This window comes from Pristis pectinata, chromosome 18 (genome assembly GCF_009764475.1).
Source record: "Pristis pectinata isolate sPriPec2 chromosome 18, sPriPec2.1.pri, whole genome shotgun sequence".
Classification (NCBI taxonomy): domain Eukaryota; kingdom Metazoa; phylum Chordata; class Chondrichthyes; order Rhinopristiformes; family Pristidae; genus Pristis; species Pristis pectinata.
In genome coordinates, this window is record NC_067422.1 from 8,501,610 (window position 1) to 8,526,694 (window position 25,085).

General features: G+C 40.0%; 1 protein-coding gene across 1 annotated transcript in view; it reads right to left on the reverse strand.

Annotated features, from left to right (window-relative positions):
- Positions 1–25,085, reverse strand: part of rptor (regulatory associated protein of MTOR, complex 1) — a 345,813-nt gene that overhangs the window by 24,072 nt on the left and 296,656 nt on the right. Inside the window, 3 exon segments of the mRNA XM_052032980.1 lie at positions 14,432–14,536; positions 19,098–19,222; positions 19,320–19,434. Coding sequence (XP_051888940.1) covers positions 14,432–14,536; positions 19,098–19,222; positions 19,320–19,434 — 345 coding nt within the window.

Consider the following 25,085-nt stretch of genomic DNA (forward strand, 5'->3'; position numbering starts at 1 on the left):
TAATTGATTTCTAGTTTCTTCTGTCAGCTTCATATTAATTAACTTTCTCCAATTGCCTCATTGCCCACAACATTCACTACGAACACAGTTATAAAAGTTTTTTTGCTTCAGCTTAGTGAAGGCCTGAATTCTGCACACAATACCAACTATGCAGATTTTACCAGCTAAAGATGCCTGAGAGAGCGGGAAGCAGTTTGAAAAGGCAGGCCCGTTGTTGTTCTTGCTGCTGTGGCGAGTTGATAGGCCTGTTGGTTAGCTAATTAGCCAATAAAAAGTCAGGGTCAAGCGGAACAGCCATTGTTGGAGTGGACAGTGTTAGAGTAGGGAGCTGAGGCTCTGGCGAAAGAGGCTTTGGCGTGAAGAGGTGGAGTAGGTAAGTGGAGGCTTCTGGTAGGTTCTCTTTCTTTCGCTGTTATTTGTAATTTTCTTTGTATAGAACAGTGGGAATGGCAGTCAGGGCAGAAGTATGCTCCTCTTGTAGGATGTGGGAGATCAGGGAGATCTCCTGATGACTGCACTTACAGGAAGTGCGTCCAGCTGCAGCTCCTTACAGACCACGTTAGGGATTGCTGCCAATCCAGATCTCTGGATTGCTGCCTGTGCCACTCACCAGGGAGGGAAAGAATAGAAAGATACAGCAGACTAATGAGTGGCTGAAGAGTTGGAGCAGGGGGCAGGGGTTCAGATTTGTGGATCATTGGGATCTCTTCTGGGGTAGGTGATACCTGTATAAAAGAGATGGGTTATACCTGAACTGGAGAGGGACTACTGTCCTTGCAGGCAGGTTTGCTGGAGCTGTTGGGGAGGGTTTAAACTAGCTTGGTACGGGGATGAGAACTGGATTGTCAGAATTGGCAGGGGATGGGGCATAAATGCAATCAGTTAGATGGGTTGAAATGTGTTTACCTTAATGAGAGAAATGTTAATAATAAGGGTGATGAACTTAGAGCATGAATCAAGTAGGGTTAAGGAAAACCCTAAGGTGTTCTACACATATATGAGGAACAAGAGGATGACTAGGGTGAGGGTAAGACCCCTCAGGGATAATGGGGGAAAAATGTGTCTGGAGGCAAAGGAGGTAGGGGAGGTCCTAAATGAATATATTGCTTCAGTGTTCACCAGGGAGAGAGACTTAGATGAATGTGATGTTAGTATAGAACAGGCAAATGTGTTGGAGCATGTCGAGGTTAAGAAAGAAGCAGTGTTAAAGCTACTAAAAAGCATTAGGATAGATAAGTCCCCGGGTTCGGACAGGATATACCCCATGTTACTATGGGAAGCGAGGAAAGAGATTGCTGGAGCATTAACACTGATCTTTGAGTCATCCCTGGCCACAGGAGTAGTACTGGCGGATCGGAGGACGGCAATGTTGTTTCCATTGTTCATGAAAGGTAAAAGGGATAATCCCGGGAATTATAAGACCAGTGAGTCTTACGTCAGTGGTGGGCAAACTATTGGAGAGGATTCCTAGGGACAGGACTTATGAGCATTTGGAGAAGCATAGTCTTATTAGGGATAGTCAACATGGCTTTGTGAAGGGCAGGTCATCCTTCACGAGCTTAATAGTTTTTTTTGAGGAAGTCACAAGACAAATTGATGAAGGTAGTGCGATGGATGTGATATTTATGGATTTTAGCAAGGCGTTTCACAAGGTTCCCCATGGTAGGCCCATTCACAAAGTCATGAGGTATTGGATCCATGGAAAATTGGCTGTGTGGATTGGAAATTGGCTTGCCCACAGAAGGCAGAGGGTGGATGTAGAAGGGGAGTATTTGACCTGGAGGTCGGTGACTAGTGGTGTTCCACAGGGATCTGTTCTGGGACCCCGGCTCTTTGTGATTTTTATAAATGATTTGGATGAGGAAGTGGGGGGATGGGTTAGCAAGTTTGCAGATGACATGAAGGTTGGTGGTGCAGTAGATAGTACAGAAGGTTGTTACTAGTTTGCAACGGGATATAGACAGAATGCAGAGCTGGGTGGAGAAGTGGCAGATGGAGTTCAATCTGGAGAAGTGTGAAGTGATACACTTTGGAAGAACGAACTTGAAGGCGGAGTACACGGTTAATGGCAGGATTCTTAGCAGTGTGGAGAAACAGAGGGATCTTGGGGTCCAGGTACATAGATCCCTCAAAGTTGCCACACAAGTGGATAGGGCGGTTAAGAAGGTGTATGGTGTGCTGGCCTTCATTAGGTGGGGGATTGAGTTCAAGAGCCGAGAGGTAATATTGCAGCTGTACAAGACTCTGGTTAGACCACACTTGGAATATAGTGTTCAGTTCTGGTCACCACATTATAGGAAGGATGTGGAAGCTTTGCATAGGGTGTAGAGATTTACAAAGATGCTACCTGGGTTGGAGAGCATGTCTTATGAGGAGAGGTTGGGCGAGATAGGGCTTTTCTCTTTGGAGAGGTGGAGGAAAGTTCAGGATAGATGTCAGAGGTAGGTTTTTTGTTTACACAGAGAGTGCTGGGTGCCTGGAATGCACTGCTGGGGATGGTGGTAAGGGCCGATACAATGGGGTCATTTAAGAGACTATTAGATCGACACATGGACGAAAGAAAAATAGGGGGCTATGGGAGATGAAGTAGAGAGTGGGATAGATTGAACAGGGATAGGGTTTATATAGGTCGGCACAACATCGTGGGCGGAAGGGCCTGTACTGTGCAGTACTGTTCTATATTCTAAAAACCCAAGTACACTCTTCACTGTCTGTATTAAATTCCCTTGGCATCACTTGCTCATTAATTCTTCAGGATGATTCATTATTTCCAGTTTATACACAAGATGCTGGAAAGTAAAAGGAATTTCCTCTCTAATGTACTACTTGCTAAATCAATAATATATGCTCAGGGCCCCCTCACTCAACTAGGCAGGCTTTTATGTACTTTCCTCTTAGATCGTGCAAACTTTCAGCTATCTCAGGACCAATATCTTTACTAGAGTTACTAGACTGAGTTTAGTCACGATTGCCATGGGTGACTTCAACTTCCTTAATATTGATTGGCACCCCCTTAGAGCAAAAGGTTTAGATGGGGCAGTACTGTTCTATATTCATGCCTCAAATTTCCCTCCGGCAGATGGAGTCATAGAATTATGAAGCACAGATGTACTGCTGCATCAACCCACTCTCAATCATCAGCCAAGTGACGGAAGGTGTTATTGACAGTGTTATCAAGCACCACTTACTTATCAATGACATGCTCATCATTGCTCAGTTTGCATTCTGCCAGGACTACTTGGACCAGCTTCACAGTATTGGTCCAAGCTTCAGACGCGAGGTGAGTGAACATCCTTGATGTCAAAGCAGCATTTGATTGTACATGGGATCAAAGATCCATGGAACTCAATGAAAATTAAAAGGAAAACTCTCCGATGGATTTGTATCGAGCTCAAAGCGAGATGTCCAGCATCGGTGGAGGATAATAATCAATCCATTAGGGCTCAGTTTCAGGAGTTACTTAGCATAGTGCTCTGGGCCCAACCACCTTCAGTTACGTTATTAATGATCTGCTCACCGCTATGGCAAGGGGAGGGATGTTTGATGATGATCGTAGCATGTTCAGTTCCATTCAGAGCTCCTCAAACAATGAACCCACACACACACATTTGGTGTGGGCTGATATAGCACCAATCACACAAAATAAATGCAAGGTAATGACAGCCTAACTCCCCACGAAATTCATTGGCATAACTACCAAGGTTACAGGAGCTGGTCAGAAATAGGTCTCTTGAAACAACTGACTCAACTGATTCCCTGGAATTGTTCAACTATCTACAAGGCTAGAGTGCGGTTGAATCTTCTCTACTTACCTGGATGAATGCAACCTGAACAACCCCTAAAACCTCATCATCATCCAGGTCAAAGCAACCCACTTGACAGGCAATGTGTCCATAACTCTGAATATTCACTCCCTCCACCATGGTTGCAGTGTACGTCACTTACAAAATGCACTTCAGCAACTCCCCCAAGCTTTTTTGACTGCACCTCTCAAACCCACAACCTACACCACCTAGAAAGATGAGAGCAGCTAGTGCCATGGAACACCATCATCTGCAAGGTGCCTTTCAGGTCATTCACCATCCTGACTTGGAACGTCTTACCCAACAGTGTCTTATGGGCAATACAGGAATGAGGTGGCAATAAAGGCTGGGATGACCACGTTGCATGAGAAAATTAAAAATAAACAAGAGAAGCTAATTCCTCAAGTGATTACAAATTTGAGTAAAACAATGAACAGCATGCCAGAGCTCTCAAAATAATAATTTGTCCATAATGACATCAGGTCCCAGCTGAGAAAACTTTTCCGACACTGACTCAACTTGGGAAGAATTAGAAGAAATAAATAATGTATTGAAGCCTCTTTGGCTATGCAGATAGAAACCTTGCCTTCCACATCCAGCACATTACCCGTGATGTTACAACCAATGAAGAGCACACTAGTATTTTTAACATGTATTTAATATTATAAACTAAATTATTTACTTTTGAATGTGCTTTTCAAGTTATTGCCCATATACTAATAAACAAGCTTAATTATACAAGACAAATTGGTGCTATTTTGTCATTTGAAAACATCAATATTTCTTGGTTACGCCATCTGCATTGGATATAAACCATCTACCAATGGTTACAAATTTTTGTTCTTTTCATAAACCTAAAGCTTCAGATCAAATGAAGGAGCTCAAAGATCATGTAAGTGTGTAGTGGGGTAGAACAGGCAAGGGCCAAGTTTGGAGAAGCTTTTTGCTTTGGGAAAAACAACAACATAGGCTTCATTTCCATTCACTTCTTGTTTGGCAAAAGCCGAAAGCATTGTAATACATGATGAACAGCATAAGCATGGGGATAAACATGTGCACCAAAGGAAAATTAATTTCTTGACGGTAATATATTCCTTCTCAATAAATAATCTAGTCAAATATTAGTAATTATGTCTGTGCTTCTAGTCTCTCTTTGTGAATTGCATAATACAGAGGCTGGCTGAGAAAACCTCAACATCCATTTGTGGAAGAGATTTAGAAGATCCAAAATCAAAAGGCATAAACAAAAGAAAGTGGTGCTGATCTTGGCTTGGACATAGAGAAACACAGGACATTTTCCTTCAAAGGCCTTGAGGGGTTTCGATATCTGGTCTTATGAGCAAACACACTGGGCATAATAGATGTATTATGTTGGCTTTCCCCTCTCTGAATGAAAAACTGGACTTTTGCATGGTAATATATTGCATAAACTTGCCTGCTGGGGATCTACAAGTACAAGTTCTAATCATTCTAGTTTCTGAAACAACATGTAGGCACACAAACAAACCAATGGAATATCAATGGAGACACAAGAGACTGCAGATGCTGGAATCTGGAGCAATAAACAAAATGCTGGAGGTACTTAGTGGGTCAGGCAGCATCTATGGAGGTAGGGGGGATGGCTGACGTTTTGGGTTGAGACCCTGCATCAGGACTCTGTGTACATGACCCTGATGCAGGGTCTTGACCCGAAATGTTGACCATCCCTCTGACTGACCCGCTGAGTTCCTCCAGCATTATGTTTTTTCCTGCAATATCAATGCTTCTTTAGCTTTGCTGGAAGGAGCATTGTTAAGATAGACTACTTATTTTGAAGTGCATCAGAAAACTTAAAATCCCAACGAAAATACCACCTTATGCAGCATTTACGGATCCCCACAGAAATAAGTTTGTGAATGAAACTAATTGCCTGATTCATAGAAGACCGACAATACAAATGACATTTAAAATTATATTCAACATTAAAGCTATTAAAGTGGCAGTTCTTTGTTAACCTGCATAAACGCAACTTTCATTTTGAATCTGTGCAGAAGTGACTTCCCTTCTGATAAAAAATTATATCAAGTGAAGTGAAATTTCTTTAATTTATTCATGTGACTGCTCACTCATGACCAAAGCCTTAATTTTATTTGGAAGATGCCCGGGTGGGTGGAGATGAAAGGGTGATGAAAATGAGCATCCAGTCCCTAGAAATTATATTTCTTTTCTTCCACTATTCAAAGACCTTAATGAGATCAGTTAGCTATGAGAAAGTTCAAAATAAAAGGCCATCATTTTCAAGCAATATTGCTTGGAATCAGCTTGGTAGAATCTGATAGATAAATTACTATGGGGAAAATTCTCTTGATGATATTTACCCTTTTCCATACAGAATTTTAAATCAGTTAACTACTTTCCTTTATCTTTAATAGTAACGTGGGGAGGGGGGGGGAATGCGATTAGATTGTTCAACTACAACACTGCAGAGCACTTATAGAGCAATCAAATAAAAAATTAAATAGTAGGCTTGATGCTGCAATTAGATTACACTGGTAGAGCAGTTTTGCAATGATTTTTGGCACAATTTGATTTTCAGCTATATCTTTCGTATACAGAGCAATCTTAAAAAGAATCACTAGAGTTTTGCTGGACAGCTCTGGAGAGAGAAAAATCAGAAAGTTGGTTTTTAAATTTGGCAAAATATACCTGTAATACGTAATATGTAAAATTGCACATATTACTTTTAATTTTAAAAAATGTTAAGAGGCAATTATATAACTTTTCAATTAGTTATAGCCTCATAATAAGCTGCACCATTTGAACTACAACATGGTGCATCTGTTCTAATGACTACATACAGATCGATGGAAGCATTCACCGATTACTTTGTATAAAAGCATTTACTTGCTTCCATTTACTCTGTGCTGAATAGGTATTAATAATGGCAAAATTTGGAAATCTGCATATGACATTAAATGATAATTGAGACTTTAGTATTAGGAGGTTAAACATATTAGCTCAAGGTAAGTCATGAATACCTCAATTTTCTCTCCTTCCTTGACCAAGGCAGACATACAGAGGGAGTGCACAAGTGTAGAAAAGAGTCATCTTCATTAACATACAAAAATCCCATAGAAACTCACAACCCCTCACTTCCTGAATAATAATCTTCATTAACATTTGGATCATTCCCTGCAGTGCAAAATGTTGCAGAAACACATTCACACTGAAATATTTAATCCTATCATTGGGACAGGTTTGCAGGAGTTTGCGGTGTGCAAATTGGTTGCACCTTTTCATACATTACTACAGCAGTGCATTTTGACAGTACTTCATTGGCTGAAAGGCACCTTGACTCAAGGCTGTGAACAGCAGAAAATAAAAAGTGGTTTCTCTTTGTTTAAATGCATTTAGAAGGTGCTGTAATCAGACTGAGCCATCATGAAATAGTGTTATTACAAATCAACATGCATGGTCTGAAGATAAATCCTGGTTAGTGTAAGAATCATAGTTATTGAGATTGTCTTGAGATTTTATGTAAAAAGCTGGTGTGAATAACAGGTTAACAAAAAGGTTACCATTATGCATTATAAAGCATGTTGAAAACTCGTTTCACCAACACCAGCCTCCAAATTTCAAGTTAATTGCAAATTATATCCATGCAATAATTATTTCCATAAGAATAAATCTACATTTACATACTTTTATTAGTATGTGCAAGTTTTCACACGCGCTACAAGGTTCTAATTGACAGAAGTCACAGTGTTAACAGTATGGAAGGGATAATACATGAGTAATTAAAATAGAGTGAAATTGTTTTATGTAAATTTGATTAGGTTAATTAGGTTCACCAATGCATTATTATTGAGGGGAGAAGCAGGGAAAAAAGAACATTAATTATTGCTTTAAACTTTTGCTGACCTTTGAGTTATTGCACAGTAAAGTATGTGTGCAATCTTAACTACAATATACAGGAAATGAATTTGTGGTAAACATGCAAAACCACTCAAAGAAGCCAAGATTTTAGTTGTAATTACTGAAGCTATTGCTAAGTTGTGAAAATAGAATTATGAAAAAAAAAGAAACATAACCAAATTCAAATACAAATTTACATTATTACAATTGGGAGTGAATACCTGCCTGGAAAACCATAATAATAAAACAACAGTCTGCAGAAATTCTCCAAGAAATCTTCGCACTAAGATCTGGTTATGTGGAGGGTAATCACTAATATGGATTGATTGGGCTGAATGGCCTGTTTCTGTGTTGCATTTTAAATGTAATTCTATGTAATAATTCAAAAGGAAACCAGTTGGTACCCAGATTGAATGAGACATGGAGTAGAAACAGGTTTAATTACAACTTCTTGTTCAGTTAGAGCACATTTAATGTAAAAATTAAATGATAAATAACCACAGCATCAAGTTCCTGCTTTGGTACAGTAAGTACTTGACAAAGTGTAAGTTTTTCAAACTCGTTATCAAAATAGAAAATTATGAACTCTCATGAATCTTTTACCTGAGGTGAATAAGAATTTTAATTCTGAGTGCATGAAGTGGAAAGTAGCTCAGCTCCCAGCCTTAGAGAATACCCAATAAACCAAGAAAAATATGCCTGGTTTGCATTATAATTCTTCAGTTTACAAGAAGCCATCCTCTAAAAAAAGATACTCCCACAAGGAGCTGGGTGGATATACCAGCAGAGGGACCCTTTACTGTACTGTCAGTAAGTCAAGGTAGCAGGTGATACTGGACAGCACTGATATTTTCTCATATTTAGATTTTATTTCATATTTCTACATGTCAAGTCTGTCCTTGCAAGTCTGCACCTCACATTGCCCTCTTCTAATGAGCTGCTGCACAGTAATCAGATGGTTCTAAAAGATTACTAAAAACTATTCTGCACATTTAATTGGCACCAATGACAGTCAATAAAATAAAGCTCCAAATATTTCTTCCACATAAATTATAAGGTATAGTGGTTATGTACCCACTTAATAATGCAGAGCTAGAACTAATGAACTGGAAACTACCATTTGCACCAATCCCAGCACAGTAGGTGGGGAATTAAAATTTAATTAGTTAAATAGACTTAGAAAACAATCTAGTTCTGCTAATGGTGACCATGAAACCATTGGATTGCCATAAAAATTCAACAAGTTCACTACTTTATGGATGAAAACTTGTTTTTACCCTGTGAGTCTATATGTGACTCCAGTCTTAAAACTATATGGTTGACTTCTCCCTGCACCATGAACAAGCAAACTGTAATGTTGACTTAGAACATCTACATGTTGCGGTAGCACCTTCTTCACATGGACTCAACGGGATCAAGAAGGTGTCTTGCCACCTGCTCAAGGGGGAAGGAAATAAGGGCAGGCCTCACCTGCAGTGCCCATAAACATAAATAGATCTTCGGAGTACTACCTCAAGGCAAGTCATAAACTAAAACAGAATTCAATAAGGAAGCATATTAATCCTAACTTCAAATTAGTTTGGAACCATTATGGAATAAGTGGAGGCCATTCAATACACTTCAGTTCCTTGTAGAACAATCAGCTACAAAGATGAGGTTACTGCTTTCAAGTGGCTTATTGGAGAGTTTCCTTTCACCCGAAGAACTGGTTCCAGGATACCTGGTATGTGGAACCATTACATTTGCAGTGGATTGCTTGGATACCTGCAAACCCCGCTATGCAGTGTTTGTTCTTTGCTCACCAATCACTAAAACAGGATGGCAACCGGCAGTTACTTCAATAAATAAGGTAAACTGAAAATTTCTCCTGATTCTTCTGCACACTTCCCATCATTTAGCTTCAGAGTGACATCAGTGGAAGCTGGTTGCTGATCCACAGGCAATGAATGTACTTGATACAGCTTTACTGAAAGGGGGTGACTATTAAAACCAAGAAGCCCCAGATCCCAGGGAAAGCAATGACTCCTCGAGGCGGCTGATGAGCAGCACAAGCAACTCCAATTAACTGAGATCTGTGGAACTACCCATAGAAACAAGATTGTCAGATGTGTGCACATATAACAAATCCTTCAAAATGCAGGATGTCAAAGCTGGTGAAACAATTAATATTTAAAATCCCTTTCTATGCCTTGTTTAATGAATGAATCATTCAACAGCAAAAGATATTGTGGTTTACATGTTAGACATGTTGTACAGTGATAGCAGTTCAGTACACAAAGGTCCATTGATTTCCAAGGCACTATAAACTTCCCATGAGATGAGCAGCACACAAGATGCTGGAGGAACTCAGCGGGTCAGGCTGCATCATTGGAGGGAAATGGACAGGTCCAGACCCTTCACCTGGACTTCAGAAACATCGACTGTCCATCTCCCTCCATAGATCCTGCCTGACCCAGAGAGTTCCTTCAGCACCTTGTGTGTTGCTCCAGATTCCAGCACCTGTAGTCTCTTGTGTCTCCACTCTAAAATTCCCAATATTCTCACAAACATTCTGTGTGAAAGGCAATGGGTAGTTTGCTTTTCAGTTTTTCTTTTGCATAGGGTCAGTTTTCAGAATTAACAATCATTTGTCATCATTCTACATAACTGAGCTTCGTCTTAATTCACTAAATCAGAAATCTCCAACACTGAAGAGGGCAGATGGCCAATTGTACCAATGCCAGCCAAAAATGGTCAATGGGCTAAGTGCCACTTCCCAGCTCTTAATTTGTAGCCCTGCTGGTTAGGTCTCTTCAAGTGTTCACCCAAGTAGTTTTTGAATGTAGTGAGTGTTTCTGCCTCCACCACCCTTACCGGTGGAGAGTTCCGAACTCTCAGACTTCCACCACTCGAGTGAAATCATTTTTATCCTCAGTTCTATTTGACGAGACCAAGTGACGGGGGAAAGGCCATCATTCAGGCCACAACCCAGGCTGAAAGGAAAAGTGAAGGGAAAGGGGATAATAAAGCCTGGAACTTTAGAAAGGCTTTTTTTTTGTAACATGTACTGATTTTGGCTGGGAGTTTCAAAGGTTTTTAAGCCCTGGGGAAAAAAAAAAGTCAATTTTAACAGAGTAAGAATGTGCGAAGATCAGGAAATACAGCATTTTTCCTGAGGCACAGCAAGTAAGGAGCGTTCTGGGAATCTGAGGGGACTCCTTTAAACCCAGAGAATGGCAGGTACCTGGAATACACTGCTCGAGAGAGTGCTGGAGGCAGAGTCACTGACAGCTTTTAAGAAGTGTCTCGACGAGCACTTGGATCGCCCAGGCATAGAAGGCTGCAGGCCAAGTGCTGGAAGATGGGATTAATACAGATGGTCAGCATGGACGTGGAGGACCCAGTGGCCTGTTTCCATGCTGCATCACTCTATGACTCTAAGAACAACGAGCAGGGTGCTTTTAATCATTGTTTTTGACTTTTTAATTAAGGGATAAATAAAATGTGCACAAAATATTTCACAGCACTTCAAGCTTTATGACAAGTTATTAATATACGAAATAGGAGCAGGGGTACCTCATGTGGCACTGCCATTTAATAAAACCATGCATATCTGACTGCAACATCCAATCGCTGATCATGCTCAGTCAAGCTCTTTAAGAGTTGAAATGAGCAGAACAGGTTAGTACTATGTCCCACAATGGTGCACAGGTGTAGTACAGACCAACAAAGCCAGGGTTGAGATTGCAGATTTCAGCTAAACATCAGTTCATTCTGCTGTTCTATGGCCACTGAGGAGAATTGGCCAAAACACTTGTTGCTAATACCAGAAGGCGTACACATGAACAGATGAAGGGTGAATTCAGCTGTTGTCACCATGTGTGTATCCTCCGTATATCAGCACCTATGACAGCTGGGTGATGAGATTATTCAGAAGCTGGTAGATCATGTGTTAACAAGAAAATTTATGAATTAAGCGTTACAGGAGTCTGGAATCGTCAAGGAAATGGGTAGAAAATTAGATCTGACTCTCAGATATTTTTAGGAGCTCCTGAACACTTATCTCAACACTCAAAAATTATACAGAAGTTCAGCAGATGCAATGTTAAAAAAATGCAACAGAATTTTGAGGAATGTTGTTGCAGTTCTCACTCAGAATGTTACAAGTGAATTGAAAGTTGAGCATCTAGCAACTAGAGATCTGTATTCTCCTCTTTCGGTTTCTCCCAGCGTGAACTACCTTGGTTGGAAGTAATTTTTATCAACCAGTGAGACAATTCAGAGCAATCTCTCTAATCAGTGGGCATGTGAGTCACATATAGCTACATTGATAAACCTCGGAGGGAAAAAAAGTGGGTGATAAAAGTCACTTTGTAATATTTCAGATGAGTCATTCACAGAACAAGAGGAGCTTTAAAACATATATTTCTATCCTGCCACAATATGACAGGATGGGTTGGAGGAGAAAGACAACATTAATTTATAAGATCCTTTGGAGACAAAATCTTCTAACAAAAAAGCAGCAGCATAAGTTTAATAGCTAGTAGGAGGATCCAAGATCAATTGAACCTAATTAAAGCAATTTTTAATAATAGGTGAGAAGAACAAAGGCAATACAAGATTAAGGATTTAGAAAAAAATAATACATTATGCAAAAATTGTTAAGATTTGTTGATATAATCTCAACCTTTTGGAAACGACTGAAAAGCAAACTAGTTGGCGCGTACCATTTCAACTCCCTTCCTACCTTGACCAATCTCTACTTTAAATCAGCCAAGGTGACAGACTTGAAAGTTGTCGTGTCTGCATGAGATGTAGTACTAAAATGCACGTTTACTTTGGGAGAAAGTTGGGGGTGAGGAGAGAAACAAGTAGCCAGAAATATGTACATTTAAGCTTAACGTTAAAATTCTTAAAGCAGACTACTGGCAATAAAAGTGCTAATATTGCAATTTAAATGGTGTCATCAGTGAGCTCTTACTGATATTGCTTCCAACCTTTTGCTGCGTAAAACAATAATTGCTTAGGTTTAAAACATCCTATGCAAAAGATGCCATTTTCAGTCAACAGTGAATTTTTGTACTTGATTAATGCAGATATGCTGATGAAAATTTTAAAGTAAATACAATGGCACACAACATACAACAGTTTTCCAGTTCACTTGCCGACTAGATACTCTCTGGAGATAGTCACATCAAGTACTTGACAAACACAATTTGTTGTGAGTGAGTCAATGCTTTGAGGCTACTCTCTTGAGGCAGTAATTCTGTGACTTTCATTGTGGAAAAAGCTATTTAAAAAATTGGGGAAACTAATCTCAACACAAGGCATGCCATTTACAAGAAACTAGGACCAAACAAAGCAGTTTCAACACAACTAATTATGCATGCTTCCCTGAATTACATGGGTCAACCTTGATGTCATATTCTCCAAAACAATTCTCTTTCTGTGCCACAGAGCACAATCTTTCAGTTACTGCCATGCCAAAACTGCCAAGTAAATTCAACTGTTAAAACTTGCTTTTCAACCATAAGAACAATTATGCTGAAGTCTCTATTACAAACCAGATCTACTGGTGGATTAAATGCATTTTCCTTGGTTAAAATGTGGGCAATGCATAAATTGTCCAAAAGCCTTTGTTCTGGTACATACAAATAAGCGTGTTCACATGAAACAGCAGTAAGCAGAGAGATATTTAGCTTACAATGCCAAGTTAAATCAGCCATACAATTTAATTAATTACCGCCTAGCTTCCTTTCCATCAGAGTGTAGCGTAGGTATATGGAAGATAATCTTAGGAAGGTTGCTACACTCAATCTATTACTCAATCTGTGATCATTAAGTCTATGGAGTAAACAGACCCTGTGGATCTCAAAGCTTAGCCTTCCAGTCCACACCCTAACATTAGCATCATACAGCTCTCCAATCTTTAAAAATTGCATAATACTTCATCTCTAGCTTGCATTAGCAATTTACAAGAACCAAATGTAGTACAAATCCATTCAAAATGGCATAATTCAAGAACTTGTTTCATGGCTTCTACGAGGAATGAATTGTAGTCTGGTCGAAACACGACTCTAATGCATGACATGTTAATGTATTTTTTCCTAGGCAGTTAAACTCAATATTTTTCCAACAAAATAAATTTCTATTAAATTTCTCCCATGATTTATTAAACCTTTTAAGTTATATTTCAGGGGAATTTAAATACATTTCCATAATAGATGCATTTTAAGCTAAATTTATCAATGTGATGAGACATAACAGAATTCTGCTGCTCTTTTTATTTGTCTTAAATGTGACACAGCAGCATTTAGATAAAATTCTAAACATTTGGGCCTTCCTCAAATTCTGGGAAATCTACACAGGGAACAACAGATAAAATGTTGAAGGATCACCAGGCAAATAGCATATTCAGGAAGATAATACCCAGGAAGTTAATACCCAGGAAGTTCAGCTGTTCTTTACTTACATCGTATAACAACAAAATACTCCTAGACCATGTTGGTACTTTATCAACTGTTTAATTTTAGTACATTTAACTATGGCACATTGTAATCATAATAAAATTAAACATTAGAACATTTAAAAAAAAGATAATATTGTAGTCTGTGAAGTTGATGTCTAACTCCCAGTAATCCAGAGAGCCTGGGAAAAGCCTTTGCTATATTCAACTGAGGAACAGTGCAACACGTCCGGTTGTATGAAGGAATTACAATAAAATGACAGAACCCATTACAATGTGGCAAACTAACCTCTGGTGGTCGGTAGCATATCAGATAATCCTTGCCATGCAGTCACCATCTCAGGATTCTTTTCCAAATCTGCAAAGTTCTTCCAAACTCGGATAGCCCCATCATCTAAAAAAAAATGAAATTAATAATTCTGAATACTTTGGTTAAAAAACAAATGCAACAAAATATTTGCTCATCGCTAAAATGGGTCAACCTAAATTGGCAGTGTTTAACGAGTGCTTGCTACTTATTCATAGGGAATAAATACATTAGGTAAGATAAGGTAAGATATCTTTATTAGTCACATGTACATCGAAACACACAGTGAAATGCATCTTTTGCGTAGAGTGTTCTGGGGGCAGCCTGCAAGTGTCGCCACGCTTCTGGCACCAACATAGCATGCCCACAACTTCCTAACCCGTATGTCTTTTGGAATGTGGGAGGAAACCGGAGCACCCGGAGGAAACCCACATAGACACGGGGAGCATGTACAGACAGTGGCTGGAATTGAACCTGGGTCACTGGCGCTGTAATAGCGTTACGCTAACAGCTACACTACCGTGCCTGCATTACATAGTGTGGACTAAGATTTCAGGACTTAAGTTCAATTCCTGGACCTTGGTGTGCAAGGCAACTGCAGACAAGTTGAAGTTGAAATACCAACCAGCTTCATATAAACCTGCATTGGTTTACCTGTATATCGTGATCTAATGTCACTAAAGTAACCCAATTGCAAAGTAAACTCCATATAGAAACTAAACAGATTTCTAAAACTTGTAAGGGGATTCTGAATAAGTTCAAGAGCTAAATTTGTTCAAATCTTCTTAAGTTCACAGCTAGCTCTCAGATGTCAAGAGATTATAATTGCTGCTGAGATGCAAGTTTATTAATAGCAGTTAAAACATTTCACTCTCAATTCAACTATCACAACCCACTCAAAACTACACTTCAAGCACTCTTTCCAATGGTATCTTTGGTAACTTTTCAAGCAAGTACATGTTTTCACTCTGACGAGTGACAACATCGGGGGAACTGACAGGGAAGGGTCTCTGAACACAAAAGTGAAATCCCTTTTCAAGTTTTACCAATCTGATCACATTTCTGTTATAATGCAGCACTTTATGCATACAGATGCATTATTGGCTATCAAGTACTATCAGTATCACCAACAGTGATACCAGATCCATTTAGGAATGTGGTGCTTTTAGAAGCAAGCTAAGTGCTGATTGCACCTCATAAATGTGTTTACTAGGCCTGGAGTTGGTAGGGATCTATAGTTTCTCTTTGATGGTTGATCAGTTATTGATAGTCAGGTTTTATATGGTTTACACTGAAAACATTTAATTTTTCAAATAATAATTGTGAGCTTTTCTCTTTAAAACACAAATTAACTGGATGTAGATAATGCTAGTTCTGTTTGTATACTGGGGAAACCTGTGAACCTGCAAATTCCACCACCAAAGTGGCCTAGGGCAGCAGACGCATTACAGCATCACAACCTGCAGGTTCCCCTCCAAGCTGGGCACCATCCTGACTGGAAATATTCCGCTTTTCCTTCACGTTGCTGGGCATAAGTCTTAGAATTCGGCACCTAAGAGTACTGACAGTACTTTCACAACAAGGACTGCAGCAGTTCAAGATGGCTTACCAGTACCTTCTCAAGGGCAACTTGGCCTGGAAATAATGTTGGCTTTGTCATCTGGATAAATGAATAATTGAGAAAAAAAAGACTGGTCCAAAGAAATATGGATCTTGATTTTTCAACTGTGTTAAAACACTTACCAGTAAGAATCTTGATTCAGTTTGGAACTATCACACAGCTAATTTGCTATTCTTTATTGTACAATTGCTGAATACAAGTTTATGATTTTAAATCTTTCACATAACATTTGGAAGCTAAATGATACTTGTCAATTTTAAGTTCAAATTTATTGCCATAGGCAGACATACCCAGGGTATAAATGCCATAAGAATTAGCTTCTTGCAGCAACAGCACAGTGCATTACAAACATAAGTTAACATAAACTTAAATTAACATGAATTATACTAACTTATATGATAAAATAAACTTAGCAATGTTAGTGCAAGTTGAGAGAGAGAGAAAAAAAATAGTCTGAGGTAGCGTTAGGGTTTTTCAGGTCAGTTTAAGAACCTGATTGGCAGTGGGGAAGACTTGAGTATATTCAGGACCAAAATATACATCTGGGGAAGTTGAATGAACAGACAGGAAAGTGGAGCTGAGGACAATATTAAATCAGCCATGATCAGCTCCTGCTCCCATTTCATGTACAGTCAAAACTTAAATTTCATGGAGAGAACTTAAATTACACAGGTGAAACAAGAAAATGGAAAGGTATTTCAATTACCAGAAAATTCTGCTCAGAAATAATTTTAGATAATCATAATTACATTTATCAGATCAAACTCAACAATAACAAATATTACATTAGTGGCTGGTAATAGGAACTAATGCCTTTTCTTTAAAAAAAAGTAAACTTAAAAGCCATTAACCAATATAGGAGTACAAAGCTTAAATCCGCAGTTATTTTTAACTGTATATGAAATGGGAGCAGGAGTTGGTCTCGAGTCTGCCACACCATTCAATCAAATCACGGCTGATTTGATATTGTCCTCAGCTCCACTTTCTTATCTGTTCGTTCAACGTCCCTGTGGACAAAATGTATATTTCGGTCTTGAATATACTCAGTGATTCAGTCCCTGCAGCTCTCTGTGACAGACAGTCCCAAAGATTCAAAACATGAAATTCCTCATCTCCACTATAAATGGACAACCTTGTTTTCTGAAACCATTCCCTCTAGTTTTAGATTCCCTAATGAGACAAAACATCCTCTTGGCATTCTCAAGCTCCCTCAAAATCTTGTACATTTGGGTAAGATCCCTTTTCATTTTTCTAAGCTCCAGTGACAATGCAATAACATGTAACAGTAAAATAATATAACTGTCCCTAACTTTTCAAGGATTACTCCAGGGTGCTCCAGAAAAACCGTTTCCCATCTGAAGACTGCAACTGTGAACAGCCTTGAGTGATTTTGATCCTTCCTTCTGCAATTTCAAATCTCTGTGGAAGATTTGTGCCTGCCAGGTTCCTTTACACCATACACTCAAAACATATGCAGGAGTATAACATGTTCATCTTTCAATTAATTGGGACTTAGTTAGCAAGCAAAAAAGAAAGAAACAACTTTCTCCACAGACGGTAGAGTGGGAACTAACTCCTAGACAGCTGAATTAAAATCTTTGAATAGATTGATTCTTGCGTATGTTGACTGACCCCAAGATGGATTAGAGGAGGAAGTGTACCATTACAAATGGAAGCATTACGGTACTCCACTGGCTACCTCCTCCCAGCTTGGAAAAGACCAACTGTGTCTTCTATGCCATAATCAATCTTCAATCCATGCCAACACACGTCCCTAATGCCATGTGTTCTTATCTTGTGCACCTTGTCAAATGACTTCTCGAAATCCAAATACACTACATCTACAGGTCCCCCCCATCAACTCTGCTTGTTACATCCTGAAGAAAAACCAAGCGCTCAATGAACAGTACTGACCAGAGAAATATTCTAGGAACCCTATATTTTGAAATCTCTTTCTAATTATACATGAAATGTAGAAGGGAAAGTGAGAAACCTGCATTTCCACCACAGAAGAAAACTTAATAAAATGGTGAAATACAATGATTAAAAATATGTAATTCTGAAAAGGACGATTAATTATTATTTTAAAAACGGAGTCTTGGTAACGTCAAGTTAAGAGGCACACACATTGATAATGATGTCAGGAAGGTTAATGCAATAAATCTTGCGCTCTGCGTTGGTGGGTCCATCTTCAAATTACACTAATCTTAAAATCAGAAGCATAAAAGAGCCATAATCTCCATCTGTCAACACTGGGCATTTCAGTGGTTTAACAATCAAACCTGGTATAGTTATTAAACAAAATCAAAAAATGAATTACCGACTTAGCATGAAATAAACAAAACAAGTTCCATTCTGAAAATAAATGCTATTTAACAATTTAGTTTCATTTGTCTGCACAAGAACACTTGAACAAACCGTAATCTTTTGACGTCAAGCCCTTAAGAGTAGATTGCAAATAAACAATGCCCAATTCAGAAATTTCCAGTAATTTTCTGATGTGCTTAAAGAGAAAAGAAAATCAATCTACTTCATTAAAGCAGGCTTTTGTGCGTCATTCTTCAGGTCAAAGTAAGATTGTGCAAAAGTGAATCATCCTTTTTAATTGTAGGAAACAAACAGAGAAAGAAAAAAATCTCTCTCATCTTGAAATAAAAGGACAAAACAAAAGCATGATGGGAATCCTGTGGTGATATTCTGAAAGCGGATTCCTAGAAATGGGAAGACATGTGAGAACACTCACGTTGTCAGTACTGATCACAATAGCTATTGCATAAGGACTCAAAAAGTGTTTGCAAATAGTCAAAGTTACAAGCAAAATGGTGAACACCCAACAGCAAATATGTTTCAGGTTCGTATTAAGGCTGTAGGCATCTGAAAACATTGAGTCTTATGTTGGAAGTTTTAGTCTGAGCTATCCTAGCAAATACCTAAATTCACATGAAGTTGTGACAAAATCAACAGATTATCTCCTGTGCAATTTATGCAAATTTTTCATATGACAATGTTTCATTAAATTTACTTCACCTGTGGCTGAGAGGAGCAGAGAGAAATCCTGCCCATTCAGGTATTCCATAGCAGTAATCCTTGTGTACCGGGGATTTCCATTGTGAAAATAGTCAAGCTTTTCTCCTTTCTCCCAATCCCAAAAACTTCAAAAGACATAACAAAACAGAACAGAATGTTGAACAAAAGCTGGAATAACTTGTGCATTTGAAATTATTTGCTGTAGATTTAAGTTGGAGTTACCATATACTGTCTTTATCAGCCACTGCTATACAGGGAGTAAATGGATGGAACTTCACGACGGAAGGTACGCCTGGATTTCTGTTGATAAAGATTTGGTCATCTAGTCTTGTAATACCTAGGTCAGGGAGAATAAAAAAAAGGTAAAATGACATTTTGGAAAGAAATAGCAACACACAAAGCGCTGGAGGAACTCAGCAGGTTAGGCAGCATCTATGGAGGGAAGTGGACAGTCAACTTTTTGGGTCGAAACCCTTCATCTGGACTGAAACGGGGAGATAGCCAGTACGTAAAGGTGGAGGGAAGGGGTGCAGCACGAGCTGGCAGGTGATAGGTGGATCCAGGTCAGGGGGTGATAGGCAGATGAGGGAGGGAGGAGATTGGGAATGACGTCAGAAGCTGGAAGGTGATAGGTGGAAGTGATAAAGGGCTGAAGATGATGGAGACCAATAGGAGAGGAAGGTGGAGCCTGGAATTAAGGGTGGGAGCTGGGGACGAGAACCAATAGGAGGAGTATGGGGGTGATGGGCAGATGGAGAGGGCAGGGGAGGGGGAAAGAGAGGCTGATGGGGGTCAGGTGGATCAAGAGGAAAGGGAAAAGGGACAGAGGGGGAATGGTTACTGGAAGTTTGAGAATTCGACGTTCATGCTGCCAGGTTGGAGACTTGCCCAGGCGGAATACGAGGTGTTGTTCCTCTAATCTGTGTTTAGCCTCAACTTGCCCTTCTCAAGGCCGAGGACAGGCAGTCGGTGTGGGAATGGGGAGTGGAATTAAAATGGCTGGCCACTGGGAGATCCCAGCTGGCAGGGCAAATGGAGCAAAGGTACTCGACGAAGCGATCCCCCAAGTCTGCGTCCGGTCTCACCGATGTAGAGGAGGCCACAAAAGGAGCACCGGATGCAATAAATAACACCACGGTATTCACATGAGAAAGACTGCCTCACCTGGAAGGGCTGTTGAGGGCCCTGGATGTGGTGGGGGAGGTGGTAAAGGGGCAGGTGCAACATTTTTTGCAGTAGAATGCCTGGGGAGGGATAAACAGACAAGGGAGTCATGGAGAGAGTGATCCCTGCATGAAAGGGATGGAAGGAATCAAAAAAATCTTCATAGTAATGTTCCCATCTCCTCCTAAATCACAATGTCTCCAGGAGCACCAAATGTTTCAGAGAATCAATCAAGAGATTGTCATCACACCTCAAGAATCATTGCTCCCTTCTATTCCCTCAGTCAATCACCTTGAGTTGTTCAGAAATGTCTATTTTAAAATATTTCCCCATCTTCTTGATGCTGAGGTTTGTTCCAACATAGCAGTAATACTCGTCAATGCATTGTCATACTTGAACATAACTTTTCCACCAGTTATCCATTCTCAGTGATGTACTTGCTCTCATCCTCTAATTTACTCTCTTTGCCAAAGATTAATTTATTTTCTTTTCTGTTTCAGACTGAATGAATTTACATTGTTTTCCATTTCTAATTGGATTCACTTCTACTCTCTGTAGTTCGTGCTCCTCAAAACAAATTCCAAAAATTAATCACTTATGCAAATTTATATTTTCTCCTGAACAAACTCACATTATAAATTCCCAGCCTACTGCCTGAAAGGCTGTGTCCTCAGCCACCTACTCTACTCTCTATACACTCATGACTGTGTGGTCAGATTCTGCTCTAACTCCATCTACAAGTTTGCAGATGACATCACCGTGGTGGGCCAAATCTCAAATAACGATGAGTTGGAGTACAAGGAGGAGATAGAGAGGCAAGTGGTATGGTTTCATGACAACAACCTTTCCCTCAATGTCAGCAAAACAAAAGAGCTGGTCATTGACTTCAGGAAGGGGGCGGTGCACATGCTCTTGTTTACATCAATGATGCTGAGGTCGAGAGGGTTGAGAGCTTCAAGTTCCTAGGAGTGAACATCACCAATAGCCTGTCCTCGTCCAACCACGTAGACGCCACGGCCAACTCACCAGCGCCTCTACTTCCTCAGGAGGCTCAAGAAATTTGGCATGTCCCCTTCGACCCTCACCAATTTTTATCGATGCAGCACAGAAAGCATGCCATCCGAATGTATCACGACTTGGTATGGAAACTGCTCTGCCTGTGACCGCAAGAAACTGCAGAGAGTTGTGGAAACCAGCCTCCTCTCCGTGGACTCCATCTACACTTCTTGCTGCCTCGGTAAAGCAGCCAGCGTAATCAAGGACAGAATCAGAAGATGTCCTTGAACACTCCAGCCAGTTGGTCGGCACAGATTTTCAGTACCCTGCCGGGTACAGAGTCGGGACCTGACGCCTTGCAAGAGTTCACCCTCTTGAAGGATGTTCTGATGTCAGCCTCCAAGACAGAGATCACAGGGTCGCCAGATGCTGTGGGGATTCGCACAGGTGTAGCATTATTCTCCCTTTCAAAGTGTGCATAAAAGGCATTGAGCTCATCAGGTAGTGAAGCATCACGGCCATTTATGCTGTTAGGTTTCGCCTGAAAGGAAGTAATGGCATGCAAACCCTGCCACAGCTGTCGTGAATCGGATTGTGTCTCTAACTTCACATGGAATTGCCTTTTCGCTCTCACAATGGCCTTCTGTAGGTTGTACCTGGACTTCTTGTAGGGTACTGGATCACCGGTCTTGAATGCCACAGGTCTAGCCCTCAGCAGACTGCGAATCTCCTGGTTTATCCAGGACTTCTGGCTTGGGAAAACTCAGTACGTTCTCAACGGCGCACATTCATACACACAGGTCTTGATGAAGTTGGTGACGGCCATGGCATATTCATTCAGATTCGAAGAGCAATCCCTGAATATGGTCCAGTCCACCGATTCAAAGCAGTCCTGTAAACGTTCCTCCGCTTCCCTTGACCAGACCTTCGCTGTCCTCACCACTGGCGCTGTGGTCTTCAGTCTCTGCCTACATGTAGGGAGTAGAAGTACAGCCAGGTGGTCAGAGTTGCCAAAGTGTGGGCGCAGGATGGCACGGTAAGCGTTCTTGATGGTGGTGTAGCAGCGATGAGTGTGTTGACTCCTCTGATTCCGCAGGTGACATGTTGGTGGTAGCTTGTCAGAGACTTCTTCGAGCTGGCCTGGTTGAAGTCCCCCATGATGATCGGGAAGGCGTCAGGGTGCGCTGTCTTGTGACTGTTGACCACGGTGCTCAGCTCCCACCCACCCCTGACATTCTCTCTTCTCCCCCCTCCCATTGGGCAGAAGATAGAAAAGCCTAAAGGCACGTACCACCAGGCTCAAGGACAGATTCTAACCTGCTGGTATAAGACTATTGAACGGTCCCCTAGTACAATAAGGTGGACTCTTGACCTCGCAATCTACCTCGTTATGACCTTGCACCTTATTGTCTGCCTGCAATGTGCTTTCTCTGTAGCTATGACACTTTATTCTGCATTTTACCCTTGTACTACCTCGATGCACTGTTGTAATGAAATGATCTGCATGGATAGCATGCAAAACAAAGTTTTTCACTGTACCTCGGTACATGCAACAATAATAAACCAATTTAATCAACCTCCTTCCAAACCTTTCCTTCTCCCTATCTCAATCGACTTTCCATTTCTTATTCTCTTCCACTCCTAAATCTGGTCTCTTTCCTCTCAACTATTGTTTTCTATTCTTTCCTCAAGCATCTGAGTAAGCTTAACAAAACATATTCATCTTCCACACCTTTCCTACAAGCACACCACTTTCTTATTATTTGGTGGCTCAGTTTTTAAACAACAAAGCCTCCCCCTCACTTTGAGGAAGGTTATAGGAGATCTGTTCGAGGCTATAGAAATCTGACTGTTAATTTCACTATATGTACAACTGTGGAACAAATGTAAAGTCAGATTTGGAAGGGATGTCTGTGTGCATGTCTGTGTGCGCACACGTATACCTGTGTTTTTAGAAAATAAGGACAGATGGTGTTGGTGGCAATGCACTCTGGTGAGGTTTACACACCAGTGTGAAAAGCGAATAAATTAGTCCTGTTAGGTCTAGAAGAATTAGACATTGACTTTTCAAAACATTACTTGCTGGTGCATGGCTTTTCAAGTTTGTTCATATTTTTCTTAACTTGAAGAAACGAGACAGGAAAGTATAACAGTTCAAAAAATAGTGTTTCAAAGCCAGAATTGATTTTTCTATTCATAATTAACCTAATATGCTAAAAGGGAAAAGGTAAATATATTTTAGATTGAAGAAAAATGTTTTTCTAAAACAGAAGTCCCAAAAGGGAGAGTGACTTAAACAATGATTTTTTTTTAAATTGGACAAAAAGTCGCAGGGTATGGATGCCACTGGGATTTATAGTCAGTGCTGAATTATCCTATTGTCATGGTGGAGGCCAAATCTGTAACTGCTGGCATGCAGGACAATGATACCATCTCAGGGTTGTCAATTAGGGAGTTTGCAACTGAGTCGGATAATTGTTTGATACAACTGAAAAGTGCACAAGAGTCAAACACATAGCACAGACCGGTTGAGGACAACGTGTTTCCTTCTCTGAAGTACATTAGGGAATGAACCAAATTATGTGTAAATAATTACAAGTGTTTTGAAGCATTAAAAAAAATTTAAAAGACACTTGGACAGGTGCACAGTAGGAAAGGTTTAGAGTGATATGGGCCAAATGTGGGCAAATGGGACTAGCTTAAAGGGACACCTTGGATGGCATAGACTAGTTAGGCTGAAGGGCCTGTTTCCATGCTGTATGACTCTATGACACCATTATTCATAAAGTGCTAGACTTATCATATGGATAATTACTTAAAAAGTGCAATTATGTTCACACTCAGTTACTTTTTCTTTGAGAGACTGAGTTATTGTCGCTGACTAATTTAAAATGTAATCTGTAAAATCAAATACAAACCATCAGCTAGATCATGTTCACCTGTGGCTGGCAGTTCCATTGAGAGCTGCCAACTTCATGGTCCTTGCAGGTCAGCTCACTGCCACTGATGTATTTGCTGCATCCAGGGACACAGCAATGAACTGAGGAGCTGGACCCACTTCACATTTGGCCCTTCAGCTTTATGCAAGGAATAGTTGGTGCAAGTACTGAAACCCTGTTTATTTGTTTGGTAAGTGGTTTACTTTTATTTTACTTATCCTTTTTAAAACTAATTTACAGAGCTTACTTTTAATTAAATTTATTAGAGCAAAGTGCCCTCAATACACACACCCTCATCATTTGCAGGTCAGTTGTTCCAGAGGCCTGGCTGCTGTGCAAATGGCAACTAGGCTTTAGGTAGTGAATCCCAAATCCCTGCCCCAGGCTTTCCTAATGACCTTTGGAACGGTTTTTAAATGTCCATGTTCAGGGACATTTAAAAACCGTTCCAAAGGTTATAAATAAATAAAAAATATAAAATAAGAACTTTACTTCAAGCTCACTCAAATAATAAGTTGATTAAAAAGTTATATAAAATGTATCTGCACTTTCTTTTCAATTAAAAACAGGTGACCCCATTCAGATGAATGAGGTCAAACTACATATGACAGCCAGATATGATTTAAGATTATTTGAACTGCAAAGGTTTGAGGCTTAGTCTCTGCCTGCACACTGCCATGCTTCATGGGATGATTCAGCCAGGCAGCCTTCAGTATCCTGATCAGGTTAGTGTGGCAGGGCATAAACAGTCCAGCCCATTATATCCTGTTGCTGTTCAGATGAAAGGTGGCTTTACTTAATGAAATGGGTTTTCCTTATCGCATCTTACAGATTCACATTAAAATCTCCTAAAATATGTGATATATTTGTGATATATTAAAGTAATTCT